This window comes from Simochromis diagramma, unplaced genomic scaffold (genome assembly GCF_900408965.1).
Source record: "Simochromis diagramma unplaced genomic scaffold, fSimDia1.1 OVJJ01000483.1, whole genome shotgun sequence".
In the NCBI taxonomy this organism is placed as follows: domain Eukaryota; kingdom Metazoa; phylum Chordata; class Actinopteri; order Cichliformes; family Cichlidae; genus Simochromis; species Simochromis diagramma.
In genome coordinates, this window is record NW_024386835.1 from 6566546 (window position 1) to 6588940 (window position 22395).

Consider the following 22395-nt stretch of genomic DNA (forward strand, 5'->3'; position numbering starts at 1 on the left):
TTATCATCACATTACATCACCGTTCATGAACAAATGGTGCACTTTTATCCATTTTAAAGCAATTGTTACTGTCTTTAATTAACATTCATCTGTTTACCCGGGAGCTTTATAAAGGGTTTAATAAGGAGATCTTTAACTAGAACATTTGGCTTTTGTTGCTAATCTCTTCACTGTCCTCTTCCTGTCTGACTTAACAGGTGGCACACTGAGTTCAGAAACGGAGGAAACGTTTCCTGGATTGCTTACCAACCAGCTTTCTCACAGGTAGACCTGAGAAGGACAGGTCAGCATTGGTGGATGGGGGGGTGCAGACTAATATTTGACAACCACTAGAGGGGGGCCTGGGCAGATGTGCTTCCTTGGAGCAGTGCTGGATTGTTGTGAGCTCTGGGCTCATCTGGTACAATAAACAATGACTCAATGGGAAAATGAAATGCTTGCTTACTAAACCATTAACTGCATTCAGATGTTCAAAAAGTGTTAGTACAGTGTAGATTTGATCTGATGTTTATTTACCAGGAGAGATGCCATGAGGATTGTAGCCAGGTAACTCGTTAAATAACCCATGCCAACGAGGGCCGCCTGCGTAAAAGTTTCCAGTGTTTGGGAGAACATTTTAAACCAAAGAAAAATCACGACATGAGAGACCACGACTCTTGGACTGAGCTCTGTTTGAACGGGTGAAAATAGTGTTGTGCTTAATCTGGTGCTACAGCCTGTACTGTTGCCTCGCAGCTGAACCGAGAGACATTTGCCTCAACAGTAAATAGTTAAAGGAATTACTGACTCAAAACTGTGAGCAGTTTTAATAATAATACATTACATGACTATGATTATCTCTGCAGAGCAATGTGCTACAATCTGTGGATACAGCATGTCTGATAAGTAACTCCTGCTCTCAGAGGGATTCATTATAACAAACTGAAAACAGGATTCATTTTAAAATTTCTATTAGAGCCTCCGTGCACTTAATGTACCAACATCTTGCAAAGAGCCTTTCACATACTTGACACATACATTTCTGAAAATATTTTTAATTTATTCACACCACACACACATTTTCATCTTCTTGTTCTGCACATCCTCTCCCTTTCTTTATCGGTGTCTGAGTTGTGTTAAATTATTACCATCAGGGAATTTGATTACATTGTGGAAGTGCTGTAACAACCACACATGTATGTGAAAATGCCTCTTCGTGGTTTTGTACATTTTGTTTTTCTAAATGTGGCAATTCAAGTGTGCTTCATGTTACGAGGATACTTGTTGGTTGCTGTCTGTTTTTATTTTGTATGCATGGATGAATGTGGGAAAGCATTATGTTTTCAATAAAATGAAATGCTTGACAAGCAACAAGTGCTTCTGTGTCATAAAAATATTTCCAACCTAACCTGTCGCTGTTATTAACGCGCTCACCTGTAGTGGATGTTGGCACTCCTCAATATCGCTGCACTCTGCCTCGCCCCTGAATGCCCAAGGCTCTGGTTACCATCCGCCTAGCAACAGCACAGTCTGTCCTCGGACGTTCCTTCACTGGCTGGATGAACTCTGGAAGGAGGCACATAAACAACCATATTGTTAAAAAAAACCAAAAACGCCATATTATACATTATATATATATATCGCTGCTATGGATCTCCCACCTGCTCGTCTGATGGCCTTGCCTTGAGCTTTTTTACTCCCATCAGCCAGTGCTCGCGCCTTTAGCAGTGGGTGGCAGATAGAGAGAGCATGGAGTGCTGTAAGAAGACACAATTCTTTTTTTATTCACATCATAAGCTTTAAACCTCAAACCCAACATCTCATTCATCGTGCAGTGAAAGCGCTCACCTGCTGACTCGCTGGAAAAAATCCCTAAAGCGTGTGTGTTGTCCACCCACTTGATCTTCATTCCACCATCACTGAGGCAGACAGAGAGCACTTTAAGCAATTTTGTGGCCACATCAGTTGGTTGAGGGTGAGATATTTTCTGGATTTACATCAGACGGTTTCAGCGAAAACTGAGCTAGCTAAAGTAATATATACCTGTGTAATTGTACCATATTAAGGTTCAGTTTTTAGTGACATTTTTAGAATATATACATTCATGTACGTTTCATATTAAAGGTGACAGTTGAAAGCATTGACAGATTTGTTGTGTACAATGAATTAGATATGGTTTCACAGCAGAACACTCTAGACAAAGGGTGTCAAACATAAGGTCTGGGGGCCAGGATCAGCCTGCCGAGGACTCCAATCTGGCCTAGCAATCTTGGACAGCTTTGGAAAATGGGAAGAAGGACGTAAATTTTAGACATTTAACTGTGTTTTCACATGTTTTATAGCTTTTCCCACTGATAAAGACCTCATGCATGACCATTCATACTACACCAAAGTAAATAACTAATAGACAAACCATTGAATAACAGAAATGTCCAGTTTTTTTCACTATCAACTGTGGAGATTTATGGGTTTTATAGCAGGTTCAAAGGATTTTTGTTTTGTTTTTTTTTAAAAAGAGGACATTCTGTAACAAAAATGATCATTTTCATTTCATTTCATTTGAATTAAAAGGCCGTCTGCACACCTAACAGAACTTTTTCTGTAACATTCATACATATTTATTTTTTACACTTTTTGCCCAAAGCAGCATTTCTTTATCATGCAGAAAAACTGAGATGTGTTGTTGAAATTATATTTCCTTTTTTTTTTTTTAATATTAAAATATCTGAGGGATTAAATGTGTCATTAAACTCCTTTACACTATCACAAAGAGAACTTTCACTGGTACGTGGGCCACATTGTAAAATAAAATATGACTGGAAACAAAGGGACAGAGCAGTGAACAGGTGTGTCATCTCTCACCTGTACTCTGAGAAAGCATCAAGAAGGTCGTCGGTCTTGAACATAACCGGGAAGTCATAGATCTCAATCACGTGGCGAAAGTCGTCTGAGTCGATGGAAACATTCTCATACATAGAGTAGTCATTGTGGACGTGCTCAATGGCAACAGAGACTCCTTCTTTTAGATGTGCCTTGATCTAAAATAAGAAACACATATATGTACTGTTACCATTATATTTAAGTTTCTGAAATGCACAGATTAATCCAAAAGGCAGCAAGTACAGTACAGCAACACTAAAAGACTGTATGCATACATCCACACCATGAAATTAAGTCTGTGAGAACTGACCTCTGCAGTTACACCATCTTTGTCTGTGCTTGTGTCTTCTGTCTGGAGACTGCGTGACACACTTGCAGTCTCGTCCTTCTCCTTCTCATCCTCCTCCACAGTCAGTTCAGCAAACTGGGACTGAGTCTGTTCCAAGACTGAAGCTTCATCTTCATCCAGCCTGAGCACCAGCTTTTCTTCTTCCTGAGGACACATTGCTGAACTGTCTGCAGACAGTTTAGGGACTCTGTCTGCTACACTGGGGAATGATTCCTGTTTAGATAGTGAGTGCTTTGTGTTTTCTATAGATTCAGGACAAGTACAAGAGTCAGACAAACTGTTGACAGAGCTTCTATCAACACAAGCTGAACTCAATGACTCAGAGCCAGCTGTGGAGTCTTGTGAGTTTCGTAACGACAGCCTCTCTCGAGCGGCTCGTGGCATGTAGAGGGGCTTGTCGGGCCTCTTAGGCGCTCGGCTTCGTGGTGGGATTGAAGGTTTAGGCTTGATATTGCGTTCCCTCTCTTCCCTAATACTTAGGGGCTCTTCGCACAAGCTGCTGTTGCTCTCCAAGTCGCTGTCTTCCTCTACCTCACTCCTACAGAAACATTTTTTCTTAAAGTTAATAAACGTCTTTTTCAAAAATGCATAAGACATACAGACCAAAGTTTGGCCAACAAACCTGAGCTCACAAGGGCAGACCACCACCCTACGGCACCAGCTCTCCCCTACTGAGAAGGTGGTGAGCTCTGGCAGGTCTTCTATGATTTTGTGAATCAGGTATCGCAGTCTGCTGGGTAAGGGAGGAAACAGCAGCACACTGGACAGGGACACACAAGGCAGCAGACATTATTTGATCAAGTAAACACAGCAGCATTTTTATTCACATAGTTCTTGGAGCGATTAGGCTTAAAGATCACAGTACACATTAAAGATGTGTTATAAACAAACACACAAAACATCAATTTCAAACACAATCACAGAAAACTCCAAAGTAAACTGTTAACATAAAAATCTGAAAGAACTTTGCAATTCAATATTTGGTTAAACAGTTTTTATTAGACCCATTAACAGGCTCATTATAGTTTGGGGACTTAGAATAATGCTTTCATGATGACTAGACAGTTTTCTCATAGCTGCAGTGCCTTTTTTTTAATATTGCCTCTATGAACCAAAGTTCAACCCCATAATAACGGCTAAAACTGATTTTATGCTGAGCTCCCATACTATTCTGGCATTTCAGGAGCACTAAAATTGAGTTTTGGAAATTCTACGGACTCAGATTGTTTGGAAACACCAGGATTGGGGGGCTAGCATGGCAACAGGACAGGAAAAATGCCCACTGCATGTTCTCTCTGTGTTTGTATAGGTGTATTTAAGCTTTCACCCAGAGCCTAACGGTATACATGCTGTGTTAATGAATGGTTCTAAATTGGCCTTAAGTTTGAATAGTTGTCTGTCTCTATGCACGACCAATGTATTGGACTGGCAACACATCAACAGTGCACCTCGCCCAGTGGAAGGTGGATAAAGCTCCAGTTCACCCCATGACCCTAAATTGAAACACTACTTGACAGTTTGGACATGCAGACGCTGACATCTTTTGGAAAGAATCAGTTCTCCAGAAAATAGTGTCACCATTCCAGGAAGATCCCTCGGATTTCTGTGCACAGACACTAAGAGGGTCTAAAGTTTTTCTAATGACTTTGGGTTTCCCCGATGAACAACGGTACTGAATACAGATTCCCATATGTAACTTTATTCCTTGACTTTTATTGATATAATTAATTATTGTTTTATAACTACAATTATATTTCTGTATAAGCGTCAATATCTGATTGTAAAGCAGAGCACCTATTAGTACTTGACCTTATTTCAAATAACCAAATAGACTAAGCTACGTTTTAATTTTGTTTTTATATTTATCATTTATTCTCAGATCGGCAGACAACACTGAGGCTGCAGCTGAAAAAATAAAAACTGAATTTTAAGCTTGAATTATTAAACTACTTGATTTTAATGCATCAGATTCTTCCATGTTTTAATGACAGAGTTCTGTTCTGAGGTCTGTTAACTTAGATTCAGCATTTTTGCTCACTTATTTTCTTGGCTTCAAATAGGCCAAATTTATTAATACAGTAACTTTTTCCCAGTCTCACTGACCAAAGCGCTACATGTTTAATAGTTTAATCTTGATTTGGAAAATCAGCCCTTCTGTGGCCAGTACAGTTATCAGTAAATGTGCACGCACAGGGTAAACTCTGCGTTAACTCAGCAGGCTGCTAACCATCTTCGTGTGATCACATCCTGACTGCCAGTGCTAGGGTAAGTGATTCTGAACCATTCTGAACTCACTTTGTGTTTGTGTCTAGGCTCAAGTGCATGAGTGAAAATGGTTACAGTAATGTAGCTCGGTAAAGAAAGAGAATTAAAAAATGTATTAAAAAATTGAGGTTCAAGCAAATCGAGACAACTGGCTTCCGTGGTAGAAAATCTGAATATGATACCCAGTATTCTACATTGTTTTTTTTTTTTTACTTTCTGATCTGATATTTTGATTTCCCGTGCCTGTGTTTATTATCTCCTTAATAAAACAAAAGGCACAGTGATAATCAGGCATGACTGTCTGTTTCTATCCTATTCGTTTTCTTTAGAATGTAGGAAACCGGAGTTTCAACACATGTGCCATTTGTTTACACAGTGTTAACCTGTGTATGTTTACTAAACAGGTTCACTAATAAATCACTATAACCGAGAAAGAAGTGATCACTTCATGTGATGAAACTGCTCGGGTTGCTCCATCTTTCTTAACTTTACCTGTTGTGGCTGTTTTTCTGTTGGTATGTTTCCAGCTCATCCAGGACATGATGCAAGAAGTTGTTTTCTTGTTTTGGGAGATACACTCCATCGAAACAGGGGAACGCCAGGGTGGACGGAGAAAGAAAGTCGGGTCCTGCTGACAACAGGGTGAAGTGAACTTCCTCGCTCGTCCTAATTAAAAATCAAAATGAAAAGTGACAGTGATCACCACTGCTAGCCAGCAACATAACTTGAACAAGGCAATATTAAGCGTTTGCTAATGCCAAACAAACACGTAAAACTAGCTGCATCTTCGGTGTTTACATGTGCAATTAAAAGTTAAACCAAAGCTAGCTTTCTTTGCTTAACATTAATTCATGAGTGGTGCTAATGTTAACCGCCTTTCTAGCTATGGTTAATAACTGTGAATATTAAATCGAATACTCTTACAGCTGAGGCTGAAGCGTACAGTATTGATTTGTTGTAGTTTCAGCACGATGGAGAGCTCGAACAAGGGAAAGCGCCTACAAATAAAAGTCGCAGGGTAGCTAGTATCCTTTGGCTTCCGGAAACAAACGTTGACATGGGTCAGACCAACGCAGCAAGACTTCCGCTCTGACTACTTCAAAATAAAAGTTTTCATATTCATCGTGAGTGAAATGTGTCAAACACAAAATATCACATCTCATTCTCTTTTAAAAGAAAAAAAAAAACTAAATGTGTAATAAATGTGTACTCTGAAATTAATCAACAGCAGCCCAACAGTTTTCAGGAAATTATTATTTATTTAGATAAACCATAATAATTGTAAGAAAAGTAGACCAGTTGTCTGAACACCATATACAGCAATCACGGACTGTTTGGTGATTGTGAACAAGGGGATGTTGTTTGCAACATTGCAGGAAGTTTGACAAACATGTACGGCTGATGAGCACGATTCAGGAAGATTTTAGTGAAGGAGAAGGACATGTTACTATTGAAGTGATCTTATTAAAAAGGTAAACATGCTCCATCTTGGAAGTCACCCAACTTCAGCTCACAAATCCCAATATGCAAGTGTGAAAAAGACATGATCTGCTCCAGCACAAGAAAAAAGGTGACATTCATACACGGATAGAACATCTGCATCATCAATGCCAACAACCATAATGTGGCTAAACACACTGTGTGGAGAACTACCCAAAACCATACCAACAACTCCATCCCAACCTGTTTCTACAGCAGTAATGTTTTTTGAGGGTTTTATTTTTTACTTTATGTCTTTTATAAAACACACAAGTCAAATCACACAAAACTACCATAATCAAAAATGGCATTTAACACAATGGCACAATTCATAGAGACTGGTCTTTATCAACTAAGGTCATGATGAGTATAAAAAGACATGAAGACATTTATAAACATATAAGGTTAGGCAGAAAGTAGAGCACTTATAAATAACAGGGGGGAAAAAAAGAGGATCAGATCAAAATTCTATACAACATTTAGGTGAAGTGGGACTCTGATTATGTGCTGTCAGAAAGATAAGGAGTCTTCAACCTACAGAGTAGAGCAATAGAGAGAGAGGGAGAGAACCCTGTTACAACTGAAAGTAAATCACATTTCTAGTGTTGTCTTGGCTTATTTTATATTATGCAGTAGAATTATAAAGATTTCCTTAACAATAGAAATGAACAACACAGTGGAGCCAAGTCAAATCTTTATCAAAGCTGCACCTGAATGGATTCTTTTATCTTCCAGAGCCAATACTTCTGTCTTCAAAGATGGTAATTTCAACCTTGAAGAGAACAAGTTAAGGCCAATACAAAGTGCTATGTGATCAACAAAAATAATCTGTGTTTAGGAGGGGGGCAAAAAAAAAAAATGCATAAAATATACTCTGATTTCTTTTTGCAATGTTTCTGAAACAACTGCCACAAATATCAGTACTTTTATTAAAATCTACAGGTTGTAGACACTGATTTTACTTTTACTTATATTTATTTTTCCAACATTTCTTAATTCATTCAATATACAACACAATTTAACCAGATTCACTGCCACATGACTCCAGCTTACAATTCTCACATGATTCTTAAAAAAAGGGTAGAGTAACTGAAGATAATCCACCTTTGTGTATAGAACAAAAGCATACTTAACTACTGTAGAGATATAAAATGAAATCAATAAAGTCAATAAACATTTATATTTGACTTAATGTGTAACTGAGGTGCTCACAAAGTGACAGAAATACGCTGTTTGAGTATATAGGTATAAATAGACCAAGGGTTGGTGGTTTGTGGGTCATGATGACTGTTGTTATAACAGAACTTAGCTCTAGTAAGCATGCAGCTGAATTAAGGATACAACTCGGAGGCCTCTCTCTATGGGGTCAGTCAGCAGCAAGCCTCTGGGAGCATAGATCTTCTCATTCTGGTCCTTAATGTATCTGGCAATCTTCTTTAACACCTGAGCACAGAAAGAGGGCGATGTAAGAGTCATTCCATCTTTTTTTTTTTACAGTCACTCTGTAAGTGTGCACGTTGCCCTAGAGAAGTCATTTAATTCAGGTTAAGTTTAAAATACACTAAGAGGCAGTTATCAGGGTTAGGTTTGGGTTAGAGGCGTTTAAGGTCAGGGTCTTTAATCGGACTACCCAGTGCGTGTAGACACAACAACCAGTCGCGTGAGACAAGCTATTAATGCCCTCTTAATTGTGTTGCTAAATTTATTTTCATGCACAAGAAAAATTACATCTGTACTTGTGAAGTTGTTAAACCTCTTAGTACATTTTAAACACAACCTATATTATAAAACTACTCCAAGACAGTTGGCCTTTGGAGGGGGGGAATGAAAACTTGGGTTCATTATTTTAATAGATAATATTCTGAGATATTCATGCCTCAAAAATTAAAAGGTGGACAGAACATTTTTCAAATAGTTCTATTTGATATATGAAGGTAAAATCTCACAGAAATCACTATATACATGTATATACATTGTCACGCCTTGAAACACACAATTTTGAGCCAAATATGATATGGTTCAGCAGAAGTTCCACAATGATTTGAGGTACAGTGACCCATAACATAAGAGACTGATGTGAACCCTTTTTTTGTTTGACCTTTTCATAATGTGTTTCCATGCAGAGGAAGATGGTGTAGGCCGTTAGGCAAGCCAGACAGCCCTCCAGGTAGGACTTCCCCCCGAGTTTTTCTGCTTCTGCATACAGGTTGTTTAGCGTCTGAATGGTCTCCTCAAACTGCTGCTTATCGATCTGAAAGCACAGGAGCAGTTTTAAAAAAATAAACTTAAAGCAGTCAGGAAACAACCATGGCATGGAGGTTAACTCTGTACATACCCTTGACTCAAGCTCTGAGGGGAACTTGGTCTGGAACTTGCATATGGTGCCTGAGCTGTAGTCTCTTTGGATGAACACCTTGGAGGACACAGCTGGTTGCTGGAGGTCCTGTAAGCTGTGGGTCTACACAAAGAATTTACTCTTATGCGTATTAATTTAATGAGCAGAATGGTTGGAAAAGCAAGCATCTGTTGTAAGCTAACAACACCTAAACTCTGTTTACCCGAACAGTACTAATATCCAACGTTAACCAGACACACTACATTACATAACCTAAAAGCAAACAGTCATCGTAACAGCTGGCTTTTTTATGACCCTATGATGAAAATAACTATATTTATAATGTTGGAAATTGTCAAAAACTACACTTCAAACCAACACCCGCTTCGGTTATGGGCTAATGTTAGCTTAAAAAATATTAGCTTGCGCTGACGACCAATACCGTTGCTAGAAAGTATGGCAATCTAAGCTTTAATCATTACCCAAAGCAACAAATCTCACCAGACGTGTAAATCCGATTAAAGACTAATCTAACACAGTATTTTCAGATCAAATAAGTCAAAAACACTTACCTCAGCCATAGCAGAGGTTCGCCCCACTAGCTGATGCGCGTCTATTTCTTTCCAGCCACGCCAAAGCAATGAAACTTCCGGCCCAAAGCTTTCAAAATAAAATGAGATATGAGTATTTACTGGAAAAATGTTGTGACGACAGTATTTTTAACAGTTTATTTCTTTGACAATTGCATTACCCTCTGGAGTCCGGATATATATATATATATATATATATATATATATATATATATATATATATTTATTTATTTATTTATTTATTTATTTATTTAATTTATTTTTTTATTTATTTTTTTAAATTGTAGAGGGTGGTGTAGATTTCATTTCAAGAATTTCTGAACTGGCAAAAGTAAATCATTCCAAAGACGTATTGCAGATGACATGCTGTCAAACGGATGTACAAGGCAATAATTTAGTTTTAACCTCGAAATGCAAGTGAACGCACAACATTTACACTTAGTATTATGGGTTTCAAACTAATAAATGCGTTGGAGTTGCTATTTTCTCAATGTAACTATTCTAATGTAAACATGAAACGACACATCTCAAACATTTTATTCCGAAATACGACACGCCCAAACAGGAAATGTTGTCAGATGAGCTTCCGGCAGAAAGTCGACGTTGCCGGAGGCCTCCAGACATTTGGAACCGGTTGTATGACCCGTTAGGAATTCGTGCTCAATTTCTGCAGTGAGCCAATTCTGGTTGTATGAGCTTTTACAGTTCAACTTGTCAGATGACTACACGTCTACAGTCCATTTGCTTTTGAAATGTTCTTATGAAAGGACCCACTCCCCTTGTTATATCTTTCCATTTCAACTACAAAGTGTCATTTTCAACCACAAAGACTACTACAATCTCCTTTTAGTTGTACTAATAAAGAGACAACACCAGCATATGGATCTTGCATTATTTATTGAATCAGGTTCTTATTAGATGTGGTTCTGTTCGCTGTATTTTATTCGTCGAACAAACTGAAGCCCATCTCGCCATCTGATTCCTCAGACTCCTCCTTGGCCTCCTCCTTAGCAGCAGCAGCTGGAGCTGCGGCAGTCTCAGCAGCTGCTGCAGGTGCTGCGACAGCAAATGCAGATGGGTCAGCCAGGAAGGCTTTGACCTGTGAGGGTGAAGGATGTCATTAGTCCTCTGTTAATGCAAAACTTCACTTTCAAGTCCAAGTCAAGTATCGTGTGTTAACACTGAGAATGGCAAGAGCTGTCTGAAAAATGTAAAAACCATACTTTGTCTGCCAGGGGGAAGGAGTAGTCCGTCTCCACAGCAACAGCCAGGACTCTCTTGTAGCCATTGATGACGGAGTGGGGGACAGAAGCCAAAGTGGGGTAGCCAATCTCCAGACACACACTAGCAATATTCCGCACACCCTAAGAGGCCAAAATAACTTTTGAGAAACTGAAAATTCAGATACAACTCATGCCAAATTATTTCAGCCAATTCTCACCTCCAGGAACCTGGCATGTAGAGAAGCCTCTGTGATGTCGAGCACCTCTGGGCTGTAAACACTGCCATTGTCATAAACCTGCTGGATGATGAGTCCATAGGAGAACGGAGAGATGTTCAGCATGTTTAGCAGTGTGGCCTCGCTGGCACCAACCTTGTCTCCAGTCTTGATCAGACCGACATCGCTCTGGCGGACAAAGACATACGGAGGGATTAGTGGATGCAGAGATTTTCAAATCTTACCCTTTTAAAGTACACATTAGCATTGTGAGTAATACCTGTGTGTAAAACAGTTTCTTCAACAGTATAATTATCAAACTCACCAAGATTTCAATGGTTCCCCTGGAGATTTTGGTGGTGATACCCAGAGCCTGGAAGAAAGAGGTCTTCTCAGGACCAAGACCAGTATTCTGGGCCGGCACTGTCACATCACAAGGGGCGATGGCTCCAGCACGGGCAGCTGCAGGTACCTGGGATACAAGAGAGGGTAACCCTTAATAGACCACTCTGTTAGAACCAAACCTTTAAGATCTTAACTACTCAGGTTATGGTGTCTGAAACCTTACGTTCCTGGCAGCCAAAAGATGCAGGCAGACAGGTATAGCGAGGAAACAATTTACTGTTTGCAGGGGGAACGACAATGCAGTACTGCAAAAGCTGCATTGTAACTTATCCTGCACTTTGACAAGATCTAAATTATCTATAAGCTTTTTTATTAAAGGGCTCTCACCTTGTTGGCCAGCAGCAGGTCTCTGATCTCAGTCAGATCTTCCTTGGTGAAGACAAAGCCCACATTACCCTTAATGTGGGGCAGGAGCCTGTGAAATCACAGCATAAACTTAAATTACACAAGCAGATTATCATTTCTACCAACATGAGCAGTTATCAGATGTCTGAGACCTTGCGTCCCTGGCTGTCCGAGGGGTGTAGACAGACAGGGATAGCTGGAAACAGGTTAATTTTAGCAGGGGGAACGACAATACAGCACGACACAAGCTGCACCGTAACTAACCTGCTACACAGAAACTGATAATTCAATGCATCATAAACAAAGGTTGTCAGTAAACTCACTTCTCCAGTGCAGGATTGTTCTCCAGATGGCCACGGATGGCTTTGCGCATCATGGTGTTTTTACCCATCAGCACCACAGCCTTCCCACGCAGGGACAGACGGATGGTCTGCATCTGCTTGGAGCCCACATTGTCTGCTCCCACGATGAAGCATTTTGGATAGTCATCCAAAAGTTGCTGTAAACACACCACTGTGCGTCACATAAATTTCATTATGGTGTCCATGCTATAGAAACAAAGACCTAGTGCATTTATGTTAAAAGGTACTCACGATGATTTTCAAAAAATAGTTGGACTTCCACGTGGCCCTGTCTTCCCTGGGCATCTCTGCAGTGCTTCCAAGGATCGCTACACAGCTGGTTTAAAGACAAGGATGGATCTACAAATAAAGGACGAAAAACAAGGTTATTAACGGTACTTTCGAAATTGGTCAATACTTTACACTCCGGACATGTGGCCGATAGTTAAGGTTAGCCGGCTACCCTTAGCTACCCTAGCGCTCTATTAACAGGCCTCGCTTGGCTAAATGACACCTATTGAATGTTTAAAATATACAAAATATATCCCGTTAAGTGGTTTAAATGTTTATCTCACGAATACAAAACTAATATTTGGCCTAATCCTATAAAGACAGAGCATTTCGGTTTATTAACAAGCGAGGGGAAAAACCGTACCTCGCAGTAGGGTCGCGTGAAAGAAAGAGGAAGAGGACAGGCGCGGGAGGGATATGTATTAAAAAAGATAACCAATCACAACTCAGCCATGGGCGTTACCTTCATAACTATTGGGTGAATTCTGTGTCAATCACTTTGAAGTCACTATTAGTACTTCCGTGGCAGTTTTCATGCAGAAAGCGTGGTTTATGGCACTCTACTTGAAGGATTTCTGGGACTGCATTAGTGTGACGGTGTTATCGAGCCCGCTTAGACATCTGCCCGCAGAGCAAAGTGATGGCACAGAACCCTTCGAAGCTGCCTCCTGAGGTCTGGAATAACGTCTTTGGGTATCTGTCAGCGACAGAAAAGTTAAACGTCCGGGCAACCTGCAAGTATTTCAAGACAATTGTCGATCACCGATCTCTGTGGAAAAACTGGACAGTGGTTTTGGATTTTAAAAACGGCTCATACAACAGGAAGTTCTGGGACACTCTTCGCCATAGAAAAGTCTCCAGCGCAGTGATGAAGAGCACCAAAGTGAAACACTGGAAACAGCTCGCTCTGTTCCTTCCTATCCTCACCACGGTGGTAATGGACCAAAGCTCCCAGGAGTGTTTCAGCTGCTTGAAGGACTTCCCAAATATGAGACGTCTGGTTTTAAGAAGCAGTTGCTCTGATCTTTTGTTAGACATTTCCAGATTCCCATTGTTTCTTCCCGAGAAGCTGACTTACTTAAGCATGTGTGGCGTTATGTTCCCTACCACATCAGTGAGTAAATTCATTTCTGTGCTGTCCCAGTTTAAAAACCTCGACTCTCTTATCTGTCATCAGGTGGGCATCGTTGGAGAAACGATGTGGATGTTGCACTCCACACTCGCGTGCCTGCCTAAACTGAAGCATCTCTCCTTGTCAGGTGTGCATATATTGTGTACCTATCGTCACAGTGATCCTAAGCCAAGTCCAGGTCCCTCAGGGGACGCTGGTGCACTGGCCTTGGCCAGTTTGGAGCTCATCGACTGCATGGATCCTTCATTGCCGGCGCACGGGTTGCAGTTCCTGCCTGGCCTGAAATGTCTGTCTGTCTTCTTCAAGCACTCACATCACGACATTCCAGAAATGTGGTCACTGTCTCCTTGTCGCCTCAAAACATGGTTGCATGACCTACCTCAGCTCTCAACCCTGATCATCGTTAAGGGCCCCCCAGTTAATAAGTACATCACCTCCATTCCAGCCACCGTGACCAGTCTCACACTGTGTGTTGCAGGAATCACTTCAAAGGACATGGCTGCCATAGCGGTGCAGCTGCCAAATCTCCTCCACCTCCATATAGACACCTGGCCCTCACATCTGGGAACTCGCACCGCTGAAATCCCACGGCTGTTTCCAAAGCTCAAAAGTCTTAAAATCCGCCATGAACGTGTGCCGGAGCAAGATTTCTTGCAGCTTCGTCACCTGCAACATCTTAGATACTTGGAGATTCTGGACAGCACTCCACAGCTGTCTGTGCTCACTGGCAAGCTTCAAGCTCTCACCGAGTTCAGACTTCAGATCAGAATCTTTCCTTACCGGAGAGATGCACTGTCATGTCCTTGTGTTTGTCACGTTTATTAACCTGGTGATCTGGTAACTTTTTATTTGAGTGGGAACACGGAGACTTGCTCATAATCGATGTTTACTGAACTTTTTGAGGTAGTTTTATTTCACCCCAGGAATCCAAAATGCCTTGCCATACCTTGGATTATTTAACTTATTCAGGGGAATCAACCTCTTATAAAGGTTTGAATAAATTAAAATGTTTTTAAAGATTTTTGTCTTTTAATTATTATTTCAGCAGACATACACCTGTTTTAAGGTTGTAAGCTGAAAGGGTAGAACCAGCATAAATGTTTCCTACCAACTCTAATGATCCCTTTGATAATGTGAAATAAAAATTGTTAGACGTACACAGTGTGTGCTTGTACAATGTTGACTAAAATTTCTTCTGCATCACTCTATTTACAGTCCAACTTTAATACAGTCCTGAGTTTCTGAACAATGTACATCACTATGCAAAATTTTAAACCCACCCTCATCTTTTTTTAAAAGTTACAAGGAAAATGACAATTCATTGAAACATGAAAATTCAGTTTACAAGGGTTTGTACTTTTAACAGTTTAAAAAAAACAAAAAAACAACATAATGGGACACTATCCAAGCATGCTTTTATTGCATTAACACTGTTTTGGATCACTGTTATACTGAAAATTAAAGTTGTTGCTAATCAGACACGTTCCAGATGGTACTGCATGGATCAAAACCTAGCTGTACTTTTCTGCATTCATAATTCATCAGCTTTGAAAAGAGTCCCAACACCAAATGCAGCCCCAAATCATGATAGAGCCTCCACCATGTTTTACAGAAGGCTGTAGACACTCACTGTTGTACTTCTTTCCTTACCTCTGTTCATACTGATTATTTGAACCAAAAATGTAAAATTTGGATTTATCACTCCATCAGATCAATACTGATTTACTTCCCATTTCCCTTCTTTAAGAATGGCTTCTTGACAGTCACCCTTCCACTGACACAATTTCTGATGAGACCAGCAAGACAGTTCCTAAAGATACATTAGTTTATACATTAGCTGATACATTAGCCAGGAGCATGAATGATTCATAGCTCGGTGTTAAGTGGCTTAGCAAACAATAGAAAAAAGAAATAATTCCTCTGAAAATGGTCAAAGGCAAGGAGTAGACTGAGAGTGAGTGGAAGAAAAAAAGCCAATGGCCAAAGTCAAACTGAAAGACCTTCAGAAATCTTGGAGAACTACTACTTTAGACAAGACTTTAAAAAAAAACAAAGAAAAACACCAGTCTGACTCCTTGAGAGCAAAATATAAAATTGAGAGTGACTCAATACTTTTGCACAATACTGTGCACACAATGTAAAAATGAAAAAACAGGGCCAGAAATAAATATTTAATATTTTATTTGCAGAAGAATCAGGACCCACATAGGCTTACGCCCCACCCACAAAGAGAAAAGATCACATGAAGGTCTCCATTTAAAAAGCAAAGTCGATTTAACTGCATTAACAGTAAAAAGCTTAAATTTCTCTCATGAATTCATTGAAAGAAGCAAAAACTATAAGGCAATACCTGTAAGAAGACAAATATACACGAGCAGAATTCATTTTCTTTTTATGAGGCATTCTCATTTTAACTGAAGACTCAACCCCGTAATCGAACGTCGACATTGCCCCTGCTACATCCAGTACTCTCAATCTGCTACAGGTGAACACCACAGTGTCTGCTGAATGACTCGGTACAGCAGGCTTCACCTCGGTTTGTCTGTTACAGTGTATAGTTTGGGGTTAAGATGCACCACAGCAGATGAAGCCCTCCCAGAGTTCAGCCCAAAAGGAGTCGAATCACAGGAAAAGGCTGAGAACTCCACAGTGTATAAGACCTTATTGCATTGACACATTTGGCACAAGAGATATTTTCTCAAAGTAAAAACAATCTGGATATGGATACCGTGTATTAATAGTTTTAAATTTATAGAGATTAATGTCAAAAAGAAAAAAAAACACAATCTTTATGTGGCAAAAAAAAGATACAATTCAAAACAAAAAAAGCTGCTAAAAGTCATTAAGTGAATTTTGCTAAAGGCTTGGCCCTGGCTTGGTTTCATGTTGTGACTTCTGTCCAGCTAACGCTCACATCAAACTTCCATCTGTGAGCTTTGCAGCAATATCACTCCGACAGCAGGATAACAATTCATATAAAAAAAATACTGAAGAAAATACTGACACACTGGAATCCAAGCTGGTATACGCGTGCGTGTGTGTGAAGGAATGAGACCAGGGTAAACTACTGTCAGGCTACATGTCAACAGAGCCAGCTCTTTGCATATCAGGCCGAGCCTCTGCAGCTCAAAAATATATAAATTTCCATCAAAACTGTGACAAAACACAGTTGTGTCACAGAATCGAGCGTTTCACACGTATACAAATTTAGATTCTGATTGTAACAGCAACTGGCAGCTGGTGCTGATCAAACTCCACATATAGTCAGCATGCATTGAAATAAAAAGGACAAACACATCTTAAATCTTTACCCCGGCCTTATTAATACGATTTAAAACAGTGATAAATGTACGTTAGTAGCAACAGCAAAATGTGTAAATGAGACATTGTTTATTTTGATTAAAATTTGCTTTCAATTATTGTGAAATCAGCTTTGTTTTGGCATTTTTTTCCTCATAAATTAAAAAAATATATAAAAATTCTCACAATGTCAGCCAAACTATTTATACCGTCCTCACTGACCCATGTTTATTTTTGTAGTCATTCGATTTCATCTGAAAGTTGTTTACGTAAAGAACACACACACACACACACACACACACACACACACACACACACACACACACACACACACACACACACACACACACACACACACACACACCGAGGTTGCACCAGTTCCGAAAACAGATCCAATATGATTATATTCTAATGTATATAATTAGAATATAATATATAAGTGAAATCAAATGAAATGTTTAATTTCACTTTTATTGGGAAATAATCACGCCAGAAATGTGAGCAGAAATGTGAGTAACCTATGTTTAAACTGTGAAAACACCTGGGTTCATTTCCATAGAAAAACTGTAGAAAAAACAAGAACTCATGTCAGGAGGACCAACTTAGAAAATGCACCTGAAGACGGTCTCATCAAGAGCTGCTGTTGGAGTGTGCTGAGACTGGACGAGTATTTTAAACAAGTAAAGGAGAAATGGTTCAGTGTGTTTCTCAGTGTACATATGCGCTCCATATACATATTTATGTACATATGGGGAGTTTTCATAGTTATTTTAAATGGCACCTCAATAGTTTCCAAATCTAGAAAAATACTTTTTCTTTTTTTTTTAAACACTCGTTAGCCAAGCACTGTGTATTCAACTCTCCACATACATTTAAACTGCGCAACTCAACTCTCCGTGGTCCATGCAATCAATCAAGCAACTGTTACATATCTGCATTAAACTAGCCAACATAGACTCGCTGCCACATGATGCAGGATGTTGTCCTGCAGCGGAGGCAGAAAATCAATTGCAAATCAGGGCTCTTATCTTGATTCTCATATGCTTACTTATGTACACACACACACACACACACACACACACACGTACACACACACACGTACACACACACACACACACGTACACACACACACACACACACACACACAGAAGGGGAACTAAAAAAAAAAACAAACAAAAAAACAATTTCCCTTATCCTGTCAAGCACAGGAGTAAAATAAAAATCTCTTTGGGCTCTGTTAAAAATCTCTTTAGTAAAAGTGTAAAAGGCCAAACCTAAGAGGTTGGGCAACCCGGAAAGTCCCTCCAGTATCAGGAGTTAAGAGTCAGGAAACATTTCTCACCTTAACGCCTCCTGTCTGAAAACCCACTGACTCATAGATGCACATAGACATACAAGTGCACATACATCCACATGTGCATTTAGACATTAAACGTGTAGACGCATGTACACACACATTGGCACACAGGCACAGAGTCTAACTGAAGAGCTTAACAAAGCAGGCGTGGCAGTAGGGCTTGTCATTTTGCTCTTTGAAGGTGCCCTTATTAAGCTGCTTGAGGCAGAAGGCGCACACAAAGTGCTCGGGGTGGAACTTCTTGCCCATGGCTGTGATGCAGCGGCCGGTGATGGGCTTCTGGCAGCCAGAGCACAGCGAGCCACGGCGCTCGTGGTAGTGAGCCTCGCAGTATGGCTGGCCGTCGTGGTCAAAGAAGCTGCCATTTATAAATGGCGTGAAGCACTCCTGGAAGACACAGCAGATGTTTTTAATGACAAAAGTGCTCTGTGGAGAGGCTTCTCTTGATTCTAACACACTGCAGATACACCCGGTGACTCACCCTGCAGACAAAGCATTCAGGGTGCCAGAGTGAGTTAAGAGCAGAAATGTAGTTCTCAAGGATGGCACGGGCACATCCACCACATTTAGGGGCAAACATGTCAAAGTAATCCTTTCTGCAGTACGCCTTTCCATCCTTCTCATGGAAACCTAGAAGAGAAGCAAAGAATCACCGATTCACACTGCACTCTTCTTTTTATAATAATAATGAAAGCATTCTAGTTCAACACGTGCCAAAGACTGTGTGCTGGTACCTTCTGGACCAAAAAAGGCTCCACACTGAGCGCAGAAGAAGTGGTCTGGATGCCAAGTCTTGTCCAAAGCAGTCACTACTTTCTGTCAACAAAAAGACAAAGTAAATGGTTAGACATTCACAATCTCTTTAAGGAAGGGGTGTCAAACATAAGGCCCAAGGGCCAGAATCAGCCCAGCGAAGACATGTATGCGGCCCACTGTGCGGCTTTAGAAAATGTGAAGGAGTGCATAGATTTTATCCTTTACCTGTATTTTCATAGGTTTTACAGATCATCCTGTTGATAAAGATTGCTCATATCCATTGACATTCATACTCCAAAGTAATTATTAAACAGACAAAAAAAATTAAATGATAGGAAAGTTGCTGTCTAAGGTAAATTAGCAAAAACTTTATATTTTACAATTACAGGACAGTCTGCGAAATTAACTAACTTTTTCTATAATTTGCACATTTTTCATGGGTTTCACTGGTCTGACCCATTTAAGGTCAAAGTGGGCTATATGTGGTCTACAATGTAAAATGAGTTTGACATCCCTGCTTTAAGCCAATACAAACACACAAAGAACCAGCCGATTCTCATGGAAGTTCACATTAAGCATAACGCAAATGGACATCAGTGACTGAGGTGCAAGAGGACTGGCACGTTCACAGAGAGATGAGCAGGAATATGGCGACATTTAGCTCATGCTTCTCAGGCCTTCAAGCACTTTCCAACAGCTTCAGGTGGAGGGACACCCACAGTGTTCACGTAACAAAATCTAAACATGTTCACAACTGCATAGTTTCAGCTGAGCGACAGCTACTTGCTGTAAATCACTGTTACAAACTTCTAGGAAGTGATTCTCTACTTTGCCACCAGGAGGTGCAATGAGGCAATCTTAAGAAATGCAATTTATCATCTCTACAAGCAGATGCAAAGATAATTAAGGATATTACAGCAGGACACAGAACTATGTATGCAACTGATCATCACCAAAGTGAATTAAAATTAATAAAAGAGCAACTCATGATCAAATAAAACAGCTAAAAATAAAGATGCATAACAGACGATAACATCTCTCTCTCCCTGTGCCCATCTCTCTCTCTCATATATATGTATTTTTTTTTTTCCACAGCACTATCTACATGTTCATGTCAGTGGTTTTCTCACATATCTACAAGATAAAAATTCTACCCCTTCACTAATAATGAAACCAAAAAGGAAGACTTTAAGTTCAACCACTCTTAAAACAGAGAAGGAAGCAAGCAAGGCTGGATGAATTGCAGACGTCAAACACTATATAAGTATCAGTCAGGAAGCCTTAGAAGTGACTCATACTGGTTCACTGCTCACTGTCTGCTTCCCTTGCAGTACCCTGAGCATAATGCGTGTGCAAGTGTGAATAATGGGTGGGGGAAAAAAAAAGGCCTCAACGGGAGTGTGTCACCGTGAACATAACAGAAACGAAAAAAGCGAGTTCGTCTGTGTGCATCAGCGTTGTGGACGTTATTTGAGATCTGCAGTCCAATACTTATAACAAAATACTAACATTGCTTGGCTAATTAGGCATCTTTAAAATACATATTTTATTATTCAGTTTTTTAACTATTAAAATTTTTATATATATATATACATATATATATATATATATATATATATATAAAAAACAAGGAAGCAGCCCAACAATTTGGAAAGCTTTACAGACCTGCATCTCCTATCGCCTCAGTGCACTACAGCCAGCCAACAGCACAACAAAAATCTAATTTCACTTTAAATTCTCTTTCTACTGTTTTGGCAAAAGCTACTACCTACTGTGCACTCAGTTATGGATATGAAGGAGGATGAATAGCATCTGTAACCTTAACTTCTAATGTGTTCATATGTTACAGAATAATGCATTACTTCCTACATGCACAAGGAAACTAGAAGTCACTTTGCTCCAACTGCTTCTAGGACCTTGTGCATGCATGCTATATTTATATGCCTGACTATCAGCGTAAGTGATTGAGAAAGAAAAGCACTTTCCAGCACATTGTTTCCAGTAAGACCCTCATCCATTAAGTTATGAATAAATAAATATTATCTGCCCAGTCTCTGTATACAACCATGTATGCGTATACGTGTGTGTGTGTGTGTGTGTTTGTGTTGAAGTTTGCATTACTAACATCCAGTATGGGTCCATTGCAGTAGTGGCATCGCGGTGAGAACAGGTTGTGGTAATCTTTCTCGCAGTAAGGGTGCCCATCGCGCTCAAAGAAGTTCCTAGAGCCGATCTCGTCCTGACAGTGGGTGCACACGAAGTGCTCGGGGTGCCACGTTCTGCCCATAGCAGTCACCACCTGGTGTGGGGAGACACGGTGCATGAAAAATTAATGAGCTGCAAGGAGAAAAGACCTGGCTCAGCAGAGAAAATCTCTGCAGCAGAGCACGAGAGCAGCAAAGGGAATCCTGCAAACAGCAGCAGATGTTTGCAACTCAAAGTTTAAAAGGAATAACAACCATATTTACAATCATCTTGTTTCACATAAGTAAAAACATCTTTATAATCCTGTGAAAACATTAAGCCTCTGTAAATTCAAAGTATCGCAAAATATCATTTTTCTGGAGGAGGAGCTGCTGCTGAAATCCAGATAAGTTACTTACCTGGTTATCATGTACTTATATTGATCTTAAAGCTACACTTTGGTAAAATGAAACACACATTGTATTTATTACCCCACTTATTGGCTGTAAACTAAATGAAAGGTGAGCTATTGATAGACTAAGCAGCTTTGAGGTTAAGCAACAGCCAGAAGCAAGTGAAACATGAGCCAACACTGCACTCATTGTGCAAATAAATCTAAAGTGTAATCTTCTCTTCACCATACCATTAACAGAAAACTGCATTAATGTGTGCAAAATCCCACTGGGTATTCGTGCATAAAAATAACAGCCTGCGAGCACACGTATCTAAAAATAGGCAAGTTAAAAGTTTAGTATGTGAGCCACATTCAACATACATGTATGTTTACATGTTTCTGTGCTGTTACCTGCCCAGCAATCGGTTTCTTACAAGCACCACAGACCCCTTTAGCCACTGTCTGGACGCCAAGTTTGTTGAGGTCAGACTGCAAGCTTCCCAGCATGTTGTCCAGCTTGTTGGCTGGTTTGGGGGCAGGAGAGGGAGAAGTCATTCCCGGTGAATGGATCTGAC

At 40.0% G+C, this 22395-nt stretch overlaps 6 protein-coding genes and 1 non-coding gene across 9 annotated transcripts in view; 2 read left to right on the plus strand and 5 right to left on the minus strand.

Annotated features, from left to right (window-relative positions):
* The window catches only part of LOC120731803 (lysyl oxidase homolog 2A-like), a 25384-nt gene extending 24034 nt beyond the window's left edge, over positions 1-1350 (plus strand). Inside the window, exon 14 of the mRNA XM_040029061.1 lies at positions 198-1350. Within this exon, the coding sequence (XP_039884995.1) occupies positions 198-268 (71 nt within the window). The 3' untranslated portion in view covers positions 269-1350. The remainder of the gene's footprint in view (positions 1-197) is intronic.
* Positions 1-6564, minus strand: part of r3hcc1 (R3H domain and coiled-coil containing 1) — an 11143-nt gene extending 4579 nt beyond the window's left edge. The window contains exons 1-8 of the mRNA XM_040029062.1: positions 6398-6564; positions 5966-6139; positions 3831-3968; positions 3170-3746; positions 2842-3017; positions 1828-1898; positions 1641-1736; positions 1414-1545 (exon numbers count right to left, since the gene is read on the minus strand). Coding sequence (XP_039884996.1) covers positions 1436-1545; positions 1641-1736; positions 1828-1898; positions 2842-3017; positions 3170-3592 — 876 coding nt within the window. The 5' untranslated portion in view covers positions 3593-3746; positions 3831-3968; positions 5966-6139; positions 6398-6564 and the 3' untranslated portion in view covers positions 1414-1435. The remainder of the gene's footprint in view (positions 1-1413; positions 1546-1640; positions 1737-1827; positions 1899-2841; positions 3018-3169; positions 3747-3830; positions 3969-5965; positions 6140-6397) is intronic.
* A 148-nt stretch (positions 6565-6712) lies between these two features.
* Positions 6713-9965, minus strand: golga7 (golgin A7). The gene is made up of 6 exons (XM_040029063.1): positions 9860-9965; positions 9288-9410; positions 9051-9203; positions 8294-8395; positions 7663-7724; positions 6713-7486 (listed from the first exon to the last, which is right to left on the minus strand). The coding sequence occupies exons 1-5, from the start codon at positions 9866-9868 to the stop codon at positions 7677-7679; spliced, it is 435 nt and encodes a 144-aa protein (XP_039884997.1). The 5' UTR covers positions 9869-9965; the 3' UTR covers positions 6713-7486; positions 7663-7676.
* A 792-nt stretch (positions 9966-10757) lies between these two features.
* rplp0 (ribosomal protein, large, P0) lies at positions 10758-13118 on the minus strand. Its single transcript, XM_040029065.1, has 8 exons — positions 13062-13118; positions 12659-12766; positions 12389-12564; positions 12048-12135; positions 11641-11787; positions 11319-11504; positions 11101-11241; positions 10758-10976 (listed from the first exon to the last, which is right to left on the minus strand). Exons 2-8 carry the CDS (start codon positions 12710-12712, stop codon positions 10818-10820), a joined length of 951 nt encoding a protein of 316 aa, XP_039884999.1. The 5' UTR covers positions 12713-12766; positions 13062-13118; the 3' UTR covers positions 10758-10817.
* On the minus strand, positions 11868-11997 carry LOC120731963. Its single transcript, XR_005695455.1, has one exon. It is a non-coding gene; the product is annotated as a small nucleolar RNA SNORA63 (small nucleolar RNA).
* An 89-nt stretch (positions 13119-13207) lies between the features above and the next one.
* LOC120731807 lies at positions 13208-15051 on the plus strand. Its single transcript, XM_040029066.1, has 2 exons — positions 13208-13783; positions 13875-15051. The coding sequence occupies exon 2, from the start codon at positions 13896-13898 to the stop codon at positions 14652-14654; it is 759 nt and encodes a 252-aa protein (XP_039885000.1). The 5' UTR covers positions 13208-13783; positions 13875-13895; the 3' UTR covers positions 14655-15051.
* Positions 15052-15993: 942 nt separating this feature from the next.
* The window catches only part of LOC120731808 (paxillin-like), a 30574-nt gene continuing 24172 nt past the window's right edge, over positions 15994-22395 (minus strand). For all 3 annotated transcript variants that reach the window (XM_040029069.1, XM_040029068.1, XM_040029067.1), the window contains exons 7-11: positions 22232-22390; positions 21368-21541; positions 19221-19302; positions 18968-19116; positions 15994-18873 (exon numbers count right to left, since the gene is read on the minus strand). In XM_040029069.1, the coding sequence (XP_039885003.1) occupies positions 18607-18873; positions 18968-19116; positions 19221-19302; positions 21368-21541; positions 22232-22390 (831 nt within the window). In that variant the 3' untranslated portion in view covers positions 15994-18606. The remainder of the gene's footprint in view (positions 18874-18967; positions 19117-19220; positions 19303-21367; positions 21542-22231; positions 22391-22395) is intronic.